Here is a 15,932-nt window from a genome sequence, read left to right as displayed (position 1 = left end):
GGGAAAGAGCAGAACTTTTGACATTCTCATTTACAAGTTAATTTCCTGTTCGTGCTCCAATTTAGCCAACTTCCCAAGTGATGATGGACTCATGAAATCAGCACTCAGTTGTGCTTGCAGTTCATCATTGATCTAACAAAAGCACGGACTACCAAAGACTTTGGGTCACAGAAAAACTTAGAAAAATGCTATTTGAACACTTATGTACGAAGTGTAGACAACTAAAGAAATGGTCCCACATTGGTGTTAGATCCTTGTATCTGTAGTCCCAGTGTGACATTTGCATTCATACGATCTAGGATAAAACCCAACATAAACAAAAAACCCAATTTTTACTTTGGATGAAAGTCTTGCTGACTGATTGCAGCACTGCCTGCTGGAGAATGGCTATTCAGAATAATCCTGGATGCTCGGAAGAGGAAATCATCCAACAATGGCTTAATCAAAGATGAACCTGTAACACAGTAAGCCACATCTACTGTTAAATACTTATGTTACCACTGCAAATGTCAAAAGGTGTTCCATAACGGCAAAATCACTTAACAGCACCATATCAACAAAACCCATATTCGAATACTTTATCAAGCGTCAGAGGTACAACAATGGTACTGCCAAGATTACTCCTTACAGCTCTTTACCACTTCTACTGATGTACTATAATGTCCTCACACGTACTGTCTACTGATGAAGTCATCTGTTCGTGCTATGCAGAATTCACATTAGTCTAGTCACTTCAGAGTAAAAAGGAATACTTACCAACCATTTCCTTTTCTGCCCCACAAAGTGAAAGGAGAGTCTTGATGAGCCTTAAGTGTCCTGCTAACAGGATGTTATCAGCTTCACTAGTCTCACACTCAGCTGTGCGGTTGGGTTCAAAATTGTCTAGCCAAGTGATCTCATCTTCTAACATAGCAGCTGGGCTTATCTTTAGTTGTTCCATTTCCGACGCTGCAAGAGAAAAAGAAAACACAGAAAAATTAACAGCTCTATAAACGTAGACTATAAATACAATGAATTTCAAACAGTTTGGTAATGGTCTAGTTTCCCCCATAATGTGTACAAAGTATACCTTCCACAAAGGAACTAATCTCCCTTTCCAAAAGGAGTGAGCTGCCTTCTGAACACCAAGAACAGTCCATGCCAGGCATTAACACAGGACAGCCAGCACACGGGCAGGCCACATCGAGTTCATGGTTACCCCCTCTGTGAAAGCAATTCTACATCTTCTCTACAGATGACAACATGCTTGGAAGCTGCAATCAGAATGACATGTGTGCCTGTACATACTTACATGTGAGGTCATCCAATAACTGACATCTCAGGTCAAAATACTCTGTACACTGGGACAAAAGCCTGAAACAGGTACAAACAGAAGAAATGTTTAATTTAAAACAGAAACTTTTTTCTAGTCAGTTGCTTTTAAGGCCTGTGTGCCCTGTCTGTCTAATCCAAAATAGCATAGCTATCTAGGTATGCTTCTGCATGCACACACTGCAGCTTTAAAACAAATTCCTTCCCAACACCTACTTCTGAGTGTTATGAATAACATTTAATCCTGCTTTCTTCTTTCATCTCGTAACAATTTCAGTTATCAGACGATGATAAAACGTGTTTTAACTTCCTGGTTACTCCTCTATTCAGATTCCTCTAGAAATTGTTGCTTAAAGTTACTGTTAAATTAAACCACCTTTGGCCAGCCAGGGACAAGTTAACAGGACTAACACCTACAGTCTTTACAGGTGTAATGGGTGACATAAGCAACAAGAAATCAGGTGAAGTCATAGGTCCAGACATCTCTGGAAAGGCTGGAGCCTTTAGGATTGGTTTCTCATCTGGATCTATGTGATACTATCAAATAAATTCAATGTTACTGTCATACATCCCATCACCTCTATGCCTCACACAGGATTCCAGCTGGGTTCTGACTGTCATGACTACATCCTAGAAAGAGCAGGCCTATTTAGCAATTGCCACCTCTCGAACTGGAAGTCAAATCAGGTGAACTGTAAGAATTCATAGAGAAAGAGTTGTACCTTGAGAATTCAGCTTTATTTCCCTTCAGTTTACATACTTCCAAAAATTATCTGGGGCTTGACAGGGATGTCTGCTTTTCGACAGACTTGCAAAGTCCTAATTCCTTGTGCCTCAGAGCTTCCACAGCACTACTCATTTAAAAATGTGATGTATTTGCTTCCTCAGTAAACACGCATCTGACTGACCTCTGGTTGATTCCTCTCATGATGCTGGTTGGTGACCAAAGAGGCAGCTGGGCACCGAGAACAACACTCAGGAGAAACTGGTTTGGCTTTTGTACATCTGGGTGAGCTGATGTGTCTGTCTGACTAAGGGTGTACAACTGGTCACAGGCAACACGACGAATCTGAAACAGTGTCATTGTCAAACACCAGCAGTTGCTCAAAGGTTGCAAAAAAATAGATTTCTAATAAAACAGAAGTGTAACAGAAAAAAAATATACATTTAAAAGCTTGTGTAAACCAGACTATTAGCTCTGCACCCACCAGCCAGGGTTTCTCCTTTATAGGGATTTAGCAATCCACTTTCATCCCTGAGCTAAAAGCTCCGATGCTTTATTAACCACAGATTATAAATTCAGGTAAGAGGGAAAAGATGCAACGACTTCATGCAAAATATAAGATCCAATGAAATGAAGCAAGTGTGACTTGAAAATCTCTACATTTTAGACTATCCAGAATAATCTTAAATCAGAAAGAATGAATTTTAGGAGGGTTCTGACATTTGGAAGAATTTTTCCAAAGTTCAGAAGAGTCCATTAAATCTTACCCAAATCTTTTGAGACGAAAGTTACTTGGAACTTTCCCTAAAGTACCAGTTTTACAGAATTTGTCTCACCAAAATGAGAGTATTTTCTTTAGACCAGCCATAGCACAGTCCTGTGCGCCTCATGGATTAAACAAGCCTAAAGAATGTAACACTTCAGCAATTTCTATCAACACATCACTAGATACTGGAATTACTAACAATTATACAAAGATTATTCATTCAAATAGAAAAAACTGTGGGAATATTTGTAATGAACAATTTTATCTTCAGACCATATTAAATGATCAAAGTGTACACATTTCAGAAGTATAACATGTAAGTTTTCAGAGAAAGACCATCACCTCAGCACTTGGTGATCCAAGCAGAATGTCAACGATGAAATCGGCAACACAAGGCAAATTGTAAAAAGATCCTACAACAGAAGAGTACCAGGCTATCTTGTTAAAAATAATAATTTAAAATAAGTCAGTTACAGTCTTGCATTAAAATACCATAGGACCTAGAGGGCATCCCCCGCATCAACAGTGACAAGCAGTAACGACTATTTGCCTATTTCCCCACCTCCTTCCCTCACCAGAGACTGGCACCACATTGTAACAGCATTTTCCTTTGCCTTCTACCTCCAGCAGTGTTTACACTTCCTGTACACACTAAACACTAGCTATGCAAACAATAGCACTTACAGAATTACATACTTCAAAGCCAGCGCAAATATTTATATACTGGCAGTAAGTCAGCTTTCCCAAAACATTTCACTAAGACACAGCACTATATGCCTTGTTTCATGCCACCTGTTCTTCAGTCCTGGAAAAACACACTTGTATTTTTTAAATGAAATTTTGTGTTTTTAACTTGAGCTGTCTCAGCTTACAAAGCTAGAAGTTTCTCATATGTTTTTTTCGTACTCATCTGTCTCCAAATAGTGAGTAATCCAATTCTATTTCATACCCAGTTGCTGACTGCGTAGCTGAAGGCAGGTTACTAAGAGAGACAAGGCTTCTCCAGCAATCAGAGCATCTTTGGTGGATACGGACTGCTGTCTCACACAGATACCAGCATGCAGCGCAGTTGGCTCTCCTTCGCTTCCTGAACTGCAATTACTTCCTGCATTATAAGAAATGAACGAGTGCTGTAATGCATTACAATTTTCAGATGTTTTCAGCTTCTCATCAGTTCTCTGCAATTTAAAAAACTTCAAATGCCCTGTCTCCAAAAGCCACATGAATGTACAGCATTTTGCTCAGATTTGTATAATTCAATCGTACAACATCCTGAGTTGGAAGGGACCCAAGAAGATCATAGAGTCCAACTCCAATGAATTCAGCTTTAAGCTTCAAAAGTGTTCAATTAAGAATAAACCAAACACTTTTTTTAGATTGGTTTATAGACTCAGTTAACCCACCTGAGCTGCTAAGTCTGTTTCGAATCCCAGCAGGAAATAAAGTGTTGCTCTCTTTTATTGGCTGACTACTTCCCACGAGGTCCAGTCGTCCTGCAGCAGCAGCCCAAGAGAGTCGCATGAAGCAAGCCACTGTGGAAGTGAAATCATTCACCTCCATAGTCTGAAGGAACAAGAAACAGCAGTTACTTCTGTGATGTTCCACAGCCTTTGTTAATCATAGGGATAAGGAATGTATCTTCTGGATCATGTCAAATTGACATTTGGATTTGTTTTCCTCACTCTTCTCTAAGCAGGCTCAATGATACAAGAGTCTTTTTGTTCCCAAGGAGACATGTTGCTCTCTTAATAGGAGGTAGTTAGTTTTCAAATTCTCCGCTAGGGTAGACACCCTTTTCACTTATCTGGAGTTAGGCATGCTGATTTCAATCATATTGATCTGTTTGGGAAGCACTGCCAAAGAACCTAACATAGCATACCCATTGGCTATGAAGTTTCGTTTAATGGGACTCAACTTTCAAAATGGTTGAGTTCTTGTCAGATTAGATTGTTTTAGTAAATAGCCACTCTCAGATTAATTACACTGACATGCCTATAAACAGGAAAATAGCATTTTCTTAAAGTATTAAAACTAGAAATTTCCTTTTTGCCAGAGTACCATCAAGCAAATTTAATTTTTAATGAGCTACTTGAAACAAAAAACTTGCCCAAAATTTCTAATTCAAAGAAACATGGACTATAAGCCACAAGTTGAAGCAGGAACTTTCTCCTTTCTATTCACAGAAAATTTACAAGAATAAGATATTAGAGTTAAGCGTGACTGAAAATAAATTGTAAGTAAGATTTCTGTGTAGATCTATTTCTGGTAAGCACTTTTGGGGTACTGCTTGTCTTTGTACTGCCAAAATAATTTCTGAGACTATGTTAAAATTCAAATCAAGATCAGGATGAGAGACTGACGGTCAAGATTTTCAGAGGCTTTTAAATGAAGCCTGGGCAGGAACCTGTATAAAAGGTAGACTTTTGATTAAAAATCCACCAGTTAAAGCTGTCACTGGAGACACTGCTACACCACCATAAATCATCAAAGACTTCCTTACTTGTATGGCAACTCTTGCTGCTGGTATGATTTCTTCTACCCTAATGGAGGATCTATCAGACACAGAGAGCTGTCGGTAGGATGACTTCTCAGGTGTTCCACAAATGGACATCTGCCTACTTGCTTGTCGACTGACATTACGGAAGGGGCGTGAGGACAATGCTTCTACCCCATCTTTAATGAAATCCTCATCCAGTAAGGTAGGCATTGTCTGGCCAACGAGCAAGAACCTACATTCACAGAGAAAAAACATCAGGCTTATTTTTGAATGTTCACAGCAAATGAATGAAACAGAACTCAAAGTATTAATTAATCTTAAATATTACAAGCTGCACTCTCAAAGCCAAGGAAGAGGCACTTTCTCTAATGAAAGGCAGTTACATACCTTGCAAGTTGCAGACAGATGGAATAGACTCCCTGTCTTGTTTCATAGTCTACTTCTGATGGGATGGAATCTCTCTGCATCACATTCACCACCAAACTTAAAAACAAATCAGTAAGACTCCATTTGAAAATGTTTTACGTTAGGAGAGAGCAGCAATTAATTTATCTCTATCCTTCCCTCCTCCTATTCAGTCAGCTGAGTGCCAGTTAAAACTGCCAAACTGGCATCTCTGGAGACTAATATCCCCATTTTTCTCTCCTACATCTACAGATGGAAACTTTCTGCTCCTGCTGGAAAATACTTCAGGATCTATGGGGCAGGGTGGTGGTGGATAGAATTACTGAGCGCAACATATACTTGATAAACCTGACATAAGCACAAGCAGAATTGCCAGGTTTTCCAAAGCACTCACACTGTGCCTCAACTTTATCTGAAGGGTCTGAATTTTGGAGGCTGTAAAATTTAAAGCATGATCTATGGTTTGACTGCTTAAAATGTCCACTAGTATCTTTACAGGACATAGTATAATGTATACACTTGCAAATTTGAACTGAACACTTAAATGCTAACTATCCAAATATCAACTACCTTAGTTTTTAAAAGCTACACTTCACAAGCTTATCTGTACCTAACTTTATTTTGGGATTTAACAACAACATGTACTCTGTTACGTTACTATGGCAGTTACAAGTAGCTTTTCAGACATTGGATAATGAAAAAAACTGCTTTGGGTTGATTTTTTTTCTTCTCTGAAAAAGAAGCTGACAGGTGTACTAGTGTGCTATAGTGTGGAAATCTGAAATCACACAGAACCGCTAACTAAATGAAGTGTTATAAATTGAGTCAAGATTTTGAAATCTAACCTCAAACCTCCTGCTCTGAGGAAGTTTTCACAGAAGGACTTGGCACAGTTTCTCGCCATTTCATCGTCTGCAGTTGGCATCAACTTGGAACTCAGCACCTAAAATAAATGAATAAATAAGCATCCATACCTGCCCCCACTTAGTATTCTTTATCTGCTGAAGGTTAAAAGTATAACAGGAAAAAAATCCACTGCGAATGAAGCAATTAACATTACACTTACATGAAGCTGTAGTCCGTAAAGAGAAATCACATTAAAAATATTCAGGACAACTATGGCTATTACAGATATTTATTCTGTATCAGAGGGCATTTTTTTCTCATTGCAGTTTACTTGTTAAAGGAAATTATAATGTCCATACTCTAGCACATGAAATGTTTCCTTCAGGCTCAGCTGGTGCTCCTGAAGAGCCCAAATCCTTCTCCCTTCTGGATTTTCAGTTGACAGTATTCCATAAAACACCCTACAGAGGGCTTACTTATTGATTCATGCCTTCTGAAACGTAACTGTATTGCTATTATTGTTGTTTTCTTCTAAAAAAACAGCAATATTTTTTCAATAAAACAGCATTAAACTTCACAGAATGCAATCAATTACGCTCAGAAACACGGCCATAAGGAAGTCTGCGGTCTCTGCAGGTCAGATCTCATGTACATTTATAATCAATTTAACTTCGTTTTATATAAAGAAAAAACAAAACAACACCCAAACAGGCAAAAAAACCCCGGCCCTTCCCAAAACCCCAGAAAACCTCCAGAAGTTATTTCCTTTCTTGAAAAGTCTCTTTGGCATGTACAGCCAACAATGCTGCACGTGGGAAAACAAAACACATCTTTTCCAGGTTCACAGGTCAGAAGAATGGTTTACAGAGTTCCAACACTGCATGATATAACCCTGAACATCTGCAACATTTAATTTTCACCTCTTTTATATGCTCTGCAAGTTTCTGGTGCAGAGTTTTTCAGAAAGCAGTTCAGACTGGTTCCCGTATTTTCAACGGAACACCAGTTAAAAAAACCCCACATCATCCTTTCCCTGACAGAAATCATCTTCCAACTGGTTTGACTGGACTTGAGGAACGAGTCCACTCACATAACCTACGTATCTAATCCAATTTACTATTTCTCATCCCTTGCCAGTAAAGCAAGCCATTTATTACTTGCTTTTATTATTTTCTCTAGCACAGAAGCAGCAGATAACTGTCTTGTCATACTGTAATATAACCTGCCAGTTCAACAAGATACCCTTGCTGTGATATGCTAAAACATTTGCTTTCAGTTGTAGAACTTGTCTACATATTTCAAAAACACCATCAAATACCTTTCATTCCAGCTGTACAGAAAATGGGGAATCCTAATGCTGCAGTGTAATGACAGTGTAGAAGACAAAGAGCTAACATTAGACTGCAGAAACCCAAAAGGAAAGCAACTACAAGATAATTCCTACAGTAATCTTGGCACACACCAGGAATGAAAGAGAATAATTTTGACCACTGTTTTTGAAGCTGCTGGCAACCAGTCCTCCAAGTTGTTTAAACCATATTTATAATGAGTCCTTATAAACGGTGGGACCTAGGAGTAGAACTAAAACTTGTCCAGCTTCCTAGACTGTGCAGATTAGTGTCCTAACGACAACACCAGTTGAACTCTCTTAACTCTTTAAAATCCATGCACTGAACCCTTGGAAAGAACCTTTTTACAGGGTCCAATACAGTGTTTGGCTAAAGGATATAGTCAGGAGAATACTTAGGGGTAAAAAAAATTGTATGGATTCCACACACTTTACATGCACAGCTAAAACAGGCCACAAGCTTCTGGGTAAAAGCCCTGCACATTTGGATAATGAAAATTCTTCACAGTGGAATGCTTCTCAAAAACATTCCTCCTTAGCCTTTACAGACAGAATATAGTAGACTTTTATAGGAGGGAAGTTAGCATTCTTTTTCTTTCAAACTAAATTGAACAAACTCAATCAAACTTAAAAGTTAATGGGAGCTGTTGTTTAAAAAGCCATGTTTTTTTTTGTTAATGCATACTCAAAGTCACACACTCAGAGTTTCTGGAGATTCAAGCAGGAATTTTACGTAAACAGTAAGGCTTTTGATGTTTCTTTGCTCCTCTCCACTTCAGAATATTCCTTCCACCTTGCAAATCACAAAAAGAGGGGCCTGGCTTCACAGTAAAGTCTCTAAACAGGAAGTTTTTACCCCTTTTGTTCTATGTAGAATTTATCACATACATAAAACCAGACTATGACATGATATTTGCATTTTGCGTAACGCCCCTGTCATGGTGGACTCCTGCCCAGGAAACTTAGAACTCCTTAAACCTTAGTGCTTAGAAACACAAGTCGAAAGAAGTACATTTCTTTTCTTACCTCTAAATTGTAGAGCACTCTGAAGGTGGACATGCCTGGAGCAAAAGATCTGAAAAGACTTTCTAGTATTGAACTAGCACTGGGCTGATGTTGGTGTTTTGAAGACAAGGATGGTGATTTTGAAGACTGAGAACTTGATTCTGATAGCAGTGTTTTCTAGGAAGAATAAGCCACAGAAGAAATATTTTGAGACTATCACATTTTGTTGTGATTGGCAATACATTCCCTATAATCTCTGTACTAACCCCCTTGCCTCCAAATGCTTGGAAATAAGTCAATAATCCTTAACAAGAGCATTATTTTGCAATTGTTTCAAACCCTTCCCAGATTATAATCTGACAGGGAATTTAAGAAACCTGGTAGTTTTCTAACTAGTAGTAGTAACAAACAAAATCCTGTTTGTTAAGATCACCAAGATTAGTTATTATTTAATCCCTACCTTCCTCCCCAGGGAATCAAGCTGATCAAGAGCCTCCTGAATAGCTGGATCAGTGGGAATCAAGAGCAGAAGCTTCCTCACTCGCAGTGTTATCCTGAAAAGTTATCAGAAGTTACTTGTGCAAAATAGGGCTCAGCTCACTGTGGCCTGGTGGATGCCTACACACTGCAAAGTAAGTAGCTATTTAAACTTTGCAGCAGGAGCATTTCTTTAATATTTAATAACCATTTAGTTTGCTTACCTTGGCTCCTCCAGATTGGCAAGCTGGTAAAGCATATCGAACACATTACACACGAGAGCCATGACTACTCCAGGGAGGGATTTCTCCTGAGAATTAAGCAGAAATACAAAGGTCTTTTTCTCCCCTCTCTGTTGCAAATAATTTAAGAGAGCTCTTCACTGAAGAAACTGACCCAGATGCCAACCTGGCCCATAGAAATCCCAGCTACTTTCTACACTGAGACAACATTTGAATTTTTACATTACCCCATTTCCCTTTTAACAATAAATTTTTGAAGTCAACTGTTAGTTAGGGCTGACATGCAAAGCAGCCCAGGAGTGGGCGGAGCACATGAGTTGAAGATTCTTAGTTTATTTTCATACTGCAGCTCTATTAATAGTGGAAATCTGGAAATCTCTCCCCCTGACAAATAGACCATCTCAAAATTAAATCAGATAGGTCTTGTTTAAAAGACCCTGTAGATATTAATAAACATCAAGCAGGCTACAATAGGTGACAGAATGCAGATCATAAAGTCCAATCTGCATGCATAAGGCAATTGCGTGTTTAAATGCTTTGTTTCAATTGCGGTTGGAAAGCAAAATCAGATTACAGAAGAGTGGATACTCAAGCTGATGTGAACGACTTATGTCTCATCTTACTGTATCTCTTCCACCCCAGCTGTGTCTCCCTCAACTACCTTCTTCCAGGAAAAATCTGAGGGAAGGTTTCAGGCTGTTACGCTGTACCTGTTCCATTGCATAGGATGAACTAAACACACTGCTGCTGTTGCTGGAACTGGTTGAGGAATCTGCAGAGCTCCCTGATGGAGTCCCACTTCCTGATGTTTTTACTGTAAGGACTTGCTCATCAGAGAAGCCCAGTTGGTGGAGCAGTTTCTGATCTTTGTTTACGGTTAGCTGCAAGAAAATATGAAATTGAGTCTCTTTTCCAGAACTAGATGGTAAATAAAGAGTAAGTGTTCTTTGTAGTTAACATACCAGGCTGTCATTGGCAAATATCTGTATATTATCCACAGGTGAATTCAACATCTTTGATATCTTCCACCTGACACTCCCTACAGTTTCATTGCTATGAGCCTGTAAAATTAAACGACACTGGTTCAGTAAGTCTGCTGCTCAAGCAGTAAATTCTAAGAGAAAAAAAAAAAGAAAAATCTTCCATTAAAGTCTTCTTGCTCCTCTGCATTGGGTGGTAAAAGTATTGTCCACAAAAGAGACTGACAGGGTAGGACAGCAGCAGCAAAGCTCCATCACTAATAGTAAGCAAACAACTTCTTTCTCCCACCCCAGAATGATGCTCAAAATACATTTAGTCTACAGACACTTCCATTACAGTAGCCTTACACACACTTTTAACATTTTCAAATAGAGTTTTCAAGTTGACTGGAGTCCTTAAAACCAGCTTACTTGTTCAGTCCAGGCATCAAAAAGCCCAAGAGTAGCTATGTGATCAACACTGCATGACACAGGCAACCTATGCACACATACCTCTATGGTGAAGGTATCTTTGGTAGACTCATACGTAACATTAAGTGTTAAAAGATGTCCATGGAAAGAGGCACCATGAGGTAGAATAGTTCGGGGAACAGAGTAAAGGTCCTACAGGAAGAGAATGATGACAATAAATACTACCCTTGAAAACAAAGACATTGCTATCATGGTATATAACAAAGTTACTAGAGTTGCATAGATTTAAATAACTTTTACTATTTTTAATGATGTTGGAAGTTGTGTTCTTAGCCTTGCCTAGTAAAAAACTACATATCTTACCTCTATTGTTATCACATAACGCTCTGCCAACAGCAGCAGTCTCTCAATTATTACAAGTTTAGTTGACCTAGAGATAAACATTGAAAACAAGAGTAACTTGTCTCAGAGATTAATCTTCAACACCCACAGGTAACTACCATGCAATAGCTGTTTTAAAATATATCTCCTTAAACTTGCAGTTAATTCAGTCAAAATTAACTAGGAAAACAGGCCAAGAAGATTGCATTATACTACTTGAGCTGTAGCCAGCTTCAGAAGAAGCTTCATGTTTCTAAAGGTCACCACACTTACATATTTAGACTACACACATTTAGGTATGCGTAAATTAAGGTAGAGAATGAAAAATCATCCTTTTCTCTCCCAATTAAAAAATAAAAACAAACCCCACTGCCCCCAAAATATTACGTGACTAATAGGCTGGTAATAGTCTGTGGGTTTTTTGTGGCTTTTTTTGTTTGTTTGGTTTTGGCTTTTAGGGGGTTGGTGAGGGTTTTTGTTTTTAAGAAAAAAAAACCCACAGGTTTTTCAAAGTCTCTTTGGAACTCAAATTGCATTGTAATTGGAATACTCAGTTGAGAAACCACCAGACTATACAACTACCAATATTGAGAATTTTAATTAGCACTCAATCATGTGGGAAGCAGCTGGGAGCAAATGTCTACCGCCATATTTATTCTTTTAAAGGCAGGCCTACCTGTAAGGAGACTGAACTGATGTTGCTACTGTAGGCATAGCAGTTGCTGTAAGCATTTTTGTAGCTCTTGTAACAGCATGTGTTAACGTTGGACCACCGAGTGCAGAGCTGGCTGCCTAGAATACAAAGCAGAGTGTAAGTGGTGGTTTACATGGACAATTAGTAGGTTCCAGAGAGCTAAGAGGACAAGAAATACTTGTGGAAAAAAATTTTTTCTTTAAATAGGATTATCATAGTCAATTATTCCAATTCTAAGATACAAAACTGAAAAAGGATGTAGATACAAGAACAATTAAAATTTGTCCTTTACCTCTAATCGTGTGTAGCAATCAGCAATGAATTTCTTGTGCAGTGATACTGAATCCTAAAGATAAAATGTACAAGTGAATTAGAACTTAAACCAAAATCATGGGAATTACTCACGAACTGACAGAGCACAACAAATTACACCTTTTAACATGCGAAGTATCAAGACACGATGAATGTCAATGCACTTCCATGTACAAATACATGCCTACCTTTTTCAACCTAGGAGTTAGATTAATATAGCTGTAATTTATTATCAATTGAATAGCTTCATTGGCAATTTCTTCATCAGGTGACTCCATTGCAATCTTCCAAATGAAATCCATTCCTATTAATTCCAGTTTTTCTACACTCTACACAAGAACGAACAATAGTAAAACATTACTGGATTTCTTACACAACAGTGAGTTGAAACACAGGAACAAAACCGTCTTCCATCTGTCGGATAAGCACCTTTTGACTGAATCTTAAAAATTTTCTTTTCCAACACACTGCCAAGCTTTGGCACAGTGCAAAAAGAAATCAATACCTGTGGATTTGTATATTTATACTAGAAAAAAATTAATTTGTTTACAGGTGGATAAACAAGTTCCAAAGAACATTCTCAGTCAAGCCAACTGAAAAATTAAAAACTTCAAAAGCATGGAGAAATTTAATCAGGCATGGAATTTGTTTCACAAAGGTCAACATGGTAACTAACCACATAATAAACCATCACAAAACCTACTATGATACTTAGCAAAAAATTATGCATTTGAAGTAAGTTAACTTTCTGTGATAAAGATCTAAAATGCCTATGGAAAACTACTTAACATATAACCATTAATTAACAAAAACACTGAAGGACCATAGAGTTAAAAAATTATTATAAGTTAGATTTTGAATATAAGCCTAAATCTCTTGTAAAGAAAAAGAGAAGTATTTCCCTGCTAGGGAGAAGCAAAAAATGCACACTGGAATTCATGATTTTTGGTAAAAAAGTAGTCCACTCATTTCCTCCGGCAAAGTTTTAGAAGCTACATACCAGCTTCCAGCTACCTATTGCTGAATTTTAACTGTCATAGTTGTGGAGTTTTAGCTTCAGAATTTAACAATGTTAAGGCTAGAAGGACGATCTGCATATTAATACAAACACGACCATGTCAAAGAGCTGCTAAAGAATCCTCATCTCACCTCCTCCCATCCCCAAGATGCCACAGGTAGTATACAAGAATGAACTTGCCAGAACACTCACCAACTGAGTTCCTTGCCTCTTTAGTCGATGGTCACACAGGTTCACATTTTCAAAGAAAGTCTTAAATAAACTAAAACCTGAAAGTGAAAAAAGTTGCAAGCTGTTTATTCAGGTCAGGCTAAGTTTCTATGCTCTTTTTGAAAAAATGATGATATCAAATACAGGAGATGACCTTTTCCTTCTACTACTGTTAAAACTGAAAATGACAAAAAAAGATCCCTTTATTGTATTTATTCACAGAACTGTGTGGATATTTAATTTGAAGGCTTAGGAACTAAATTTCTGGTATATATTTCAAAAACAAGTCTGTTGACCAAAATAGTTTTCTTACCATTCATAGTAATTTCATATGACTCCAGTTTAAGAATTTTCTCTTTGAAGAGCTGTTGCTGTACATCACTCTCTAGATCATGCTGTCCTTTTGTAAACCACTCAAAGCACATCTGTGAATGAAAGGTAGATGTATTTTTACCTCATTGTCATGGCAAATATTTTAGTTTTATACAGCAATGGCAAACTATGTCAGACACTACAAGTAACTCATCTTACAGAAGTTTTACAAGCAAGATGTTCAAAATCTAATCTCCTAGTAACCTCTCATATTATATAGGCTGCATTGCAGCATTAGGGTACTTCATCTTCACAGTCGTCTTCCACCGGAAGAATGCTGAATGTCTCTTATGACCCTGCAAACTTCCATGTACCCCTTTTCAAACAAGCATCTGTAAAGCTGCAACTAGTCTCCTGGACAACATTCCTCCTTCAGTCAAATTCAATGTTAAAAGAGCATCCTAGTTGTATTTGAACATGTAACAGTGGCTCCACTAGCTTACACAAGGCATATAAATGCATTATTAGTTTGTGTTTACTGCTTATGTTTCACATGTCTCAAATACACATGCTATTCATGACCCATTACAATTCCCTTGGCAACGACAGACACCAACTTCAAGTTTTTCTTACCTCTCGATCTAACTCACAAACATCCTGTCCGGTTACAAGGCATTCCCAGATCTCCCTGGCACGATTCCAGCCCAAATAAAGGGTGGCTTCTTGCAGAAAAAATGCCAAAAATTTTAGATGTGCCTCCAAATACTGTGAAGGAGGAAACAAAAACTCAAGCTTAAGACTTGCCTTTCTGAAACAAGAACTCTGAGCATTCTTTTTATTTTCTGCAAACTTAGTTGTCAAATAACAGTATACTTTGCAAAGCCTAGAAAACATAAATTGTTTCTGCAGTGAGATTTATTTCTATTTTATACAATTTTTAACATTACTTCTTTTTGATTAGCTTCCTAAAAAAGGAATACTGAAGTCCCCTTGGATTTGCTGTTACTGTCCTCATACTGATGTTATTTGACACTAGTTATTAAGTCACAACTAGTGTGGAAAAAGTAATTATCAAAACCTTAGCAACAAACTGTTACAAGCTGTCTGTGTGTGTGGCTTCCATGTCCTAACTAGTAAACCTGTTTAGGGTTTCAGGAGTAGTTGAACTGAAGCTGGTGGAGAGGCTGGAAGCTGCACAAGCTTGGAGACAGGAGGTCCTGGGGTGGGGAGATGTAGCTCTTGACCAGTTAAAGACTTTGCTATGAAACTTGTAGATTGTAATGTTTGCCCACCCTTGCTCTGTAATATAATAACAAGGCTACAACAAACCCTAAGAGATTAAGTGTAGAACTATAAATAAAAACTATTGTAATTATTCACCAGAGAGAACATAAATGCCAGTGAATTCCAAAAATTAAATATCACCTAATCTTACACAACTTGGTCAGTGATACAGTACATCATGTTTTCAAAAACCTAAGGTAGTAAGAAATACAAGGCTCCGTACCTCCCGGTAGGTGTATCGGCCATCCACTAATGTTGCTCCAACAAGCCCTCCTGGACCTGCCACAGATGCAGCCAAACGGTGGCATGATATTAAGCTTCCTGTCACCAACTTCACTATTTCAAAGTTTTTCTTTAAATCTTGAATAATGCTCTTGGCAAAAAAAAACAAAAACAAAAAACCAAAAACATACAAAACAAAAAACCAACAAAAAACAAAACAAAAACCCCAAAAAACAACACATTGAGAAAAGTTTTTTAAGAAAATACATGAACAGGCACATGCACACAGCAGTCTGCTCTTCCACAGACATGTATCTCTTATCAGAAGGAGTAATGTCCCCCCCACCAGTCAGCTGTATCCGTTCCAAGTATCCAAAGCCCCCTGACTTTAGTGTTTTATACACATGCTGCAGATTGCAAAGTCCCACACCTCCACTAAGCCACTGTATAACACATGTGACCTGCTGGTATTTTACTCTGTTTTCCA

At 38.0% G+C, this 15,932-nt stretch overlaps 1 protein-coding gene across 1 annotated transcript in view; it reads right to left on the bottom strand.

The window, feature by feature from the left end:
- The window catches only part of USP24 (ubiquitin specific peptidase 24), a 51,177-nt gene that overhangs the window by 20,785 nt on the left and 14,460 nt on the right, over positions 1-15,932 (bottom strand). Inside the window, exons 16-39 of the mRNA XM_010288633.1 lie at positions 15,447-15,596; positions 14,573-14,704; positions 13,941-14,052; positions 13,610-13,686; positions 12,588-12,728; positions 12,380-12,433; positions 12,070-12,185; positions 11,376-11,442; positions 11,094-11,204; positions 10,584-10,682; positions 10,332-10,502; positions 9,604-9,689; positions 9,363-9,456; positions 8,924-9,079; positions 6,549-6,646; positions 5,686-5,781; positions 5,302-5,530; positions 4,205-4,364; positions 3,751-3,906; positions 3,144-3,214; positions 2,220-2,380; positions 1,292-1,353; positions 757-948; positions 337-454 (exon numbers count right to left, since the gene is read on the bottom strand). Coding sequence (XP_010286935.1) covers positions 337-454; positions 757-948; positions 1,292-1,353; positions 2,220-2,380; positions 3,144-3,214; positions 3,751-3,906; positions 4,205-4,364; positions 5,302-5,530; positions 5,686-5,781; positions 6,549-6,646; positions 8,924-9,079; positions 9,363-9,456; positions 9,604-9,689; positions 10,332-10,502; positions 10,584-10,682; positions 11,094-11,204; positions 11,376-11,442; positions 12,070-12,185; positions 12,380-12,433; positions 12,588-12,728; positions 13,610-13,686; positions 13,941-14,052; positions 14,573-14,704; positions 15,447-15,596 — 2,909 coding nt within the window. The remainder of the gene's footprint in view (positions 1-336; positions 455-756; positions 949-1,291; positions 1,354-2,219; positions 2,381-3,143; positions 3,215-3,750; positions 3,907-4,204; positions 4,365-5,301; positions 5,531-5,685; positions 5,782-6,548; positions 6,647-8,923; positions 9,080-9,362; positions 9,457-9,603; positions 9,690-10,331; positions 10,503-10,583; positions 10,683-11,093; positions 11,205-11,375; positions 11,443-12,069; positions 12,186-12,379; positions 12,434-12,587; positions 12,729-13,609; positions 13,687-13,940; positions 14,053-14,572; positions 14,705-15,446; positions 15,597-15,932) is intronic.

Source organism: Phaethon lepturus, unplaced genomic scaffold (assembly GCF_000687285.1).
Source record: "Phaethon lepturus isolate BGI_N335 unplaced genomic scaffold, ASM68728v1 scaffold15896, whole genome shotgun sequence".
Classification (NCBI taxonomy): Eukaryota; Metazoa; Chordata; class Aves; order Phaethontiformes; family Phaethontidae; genus Phaethon; species Phaethon lepturus.
Note: the sequence above shows the minus strand (reverse complement) of the source record. Positions and strands in the feature narration are given on the sequence as shown.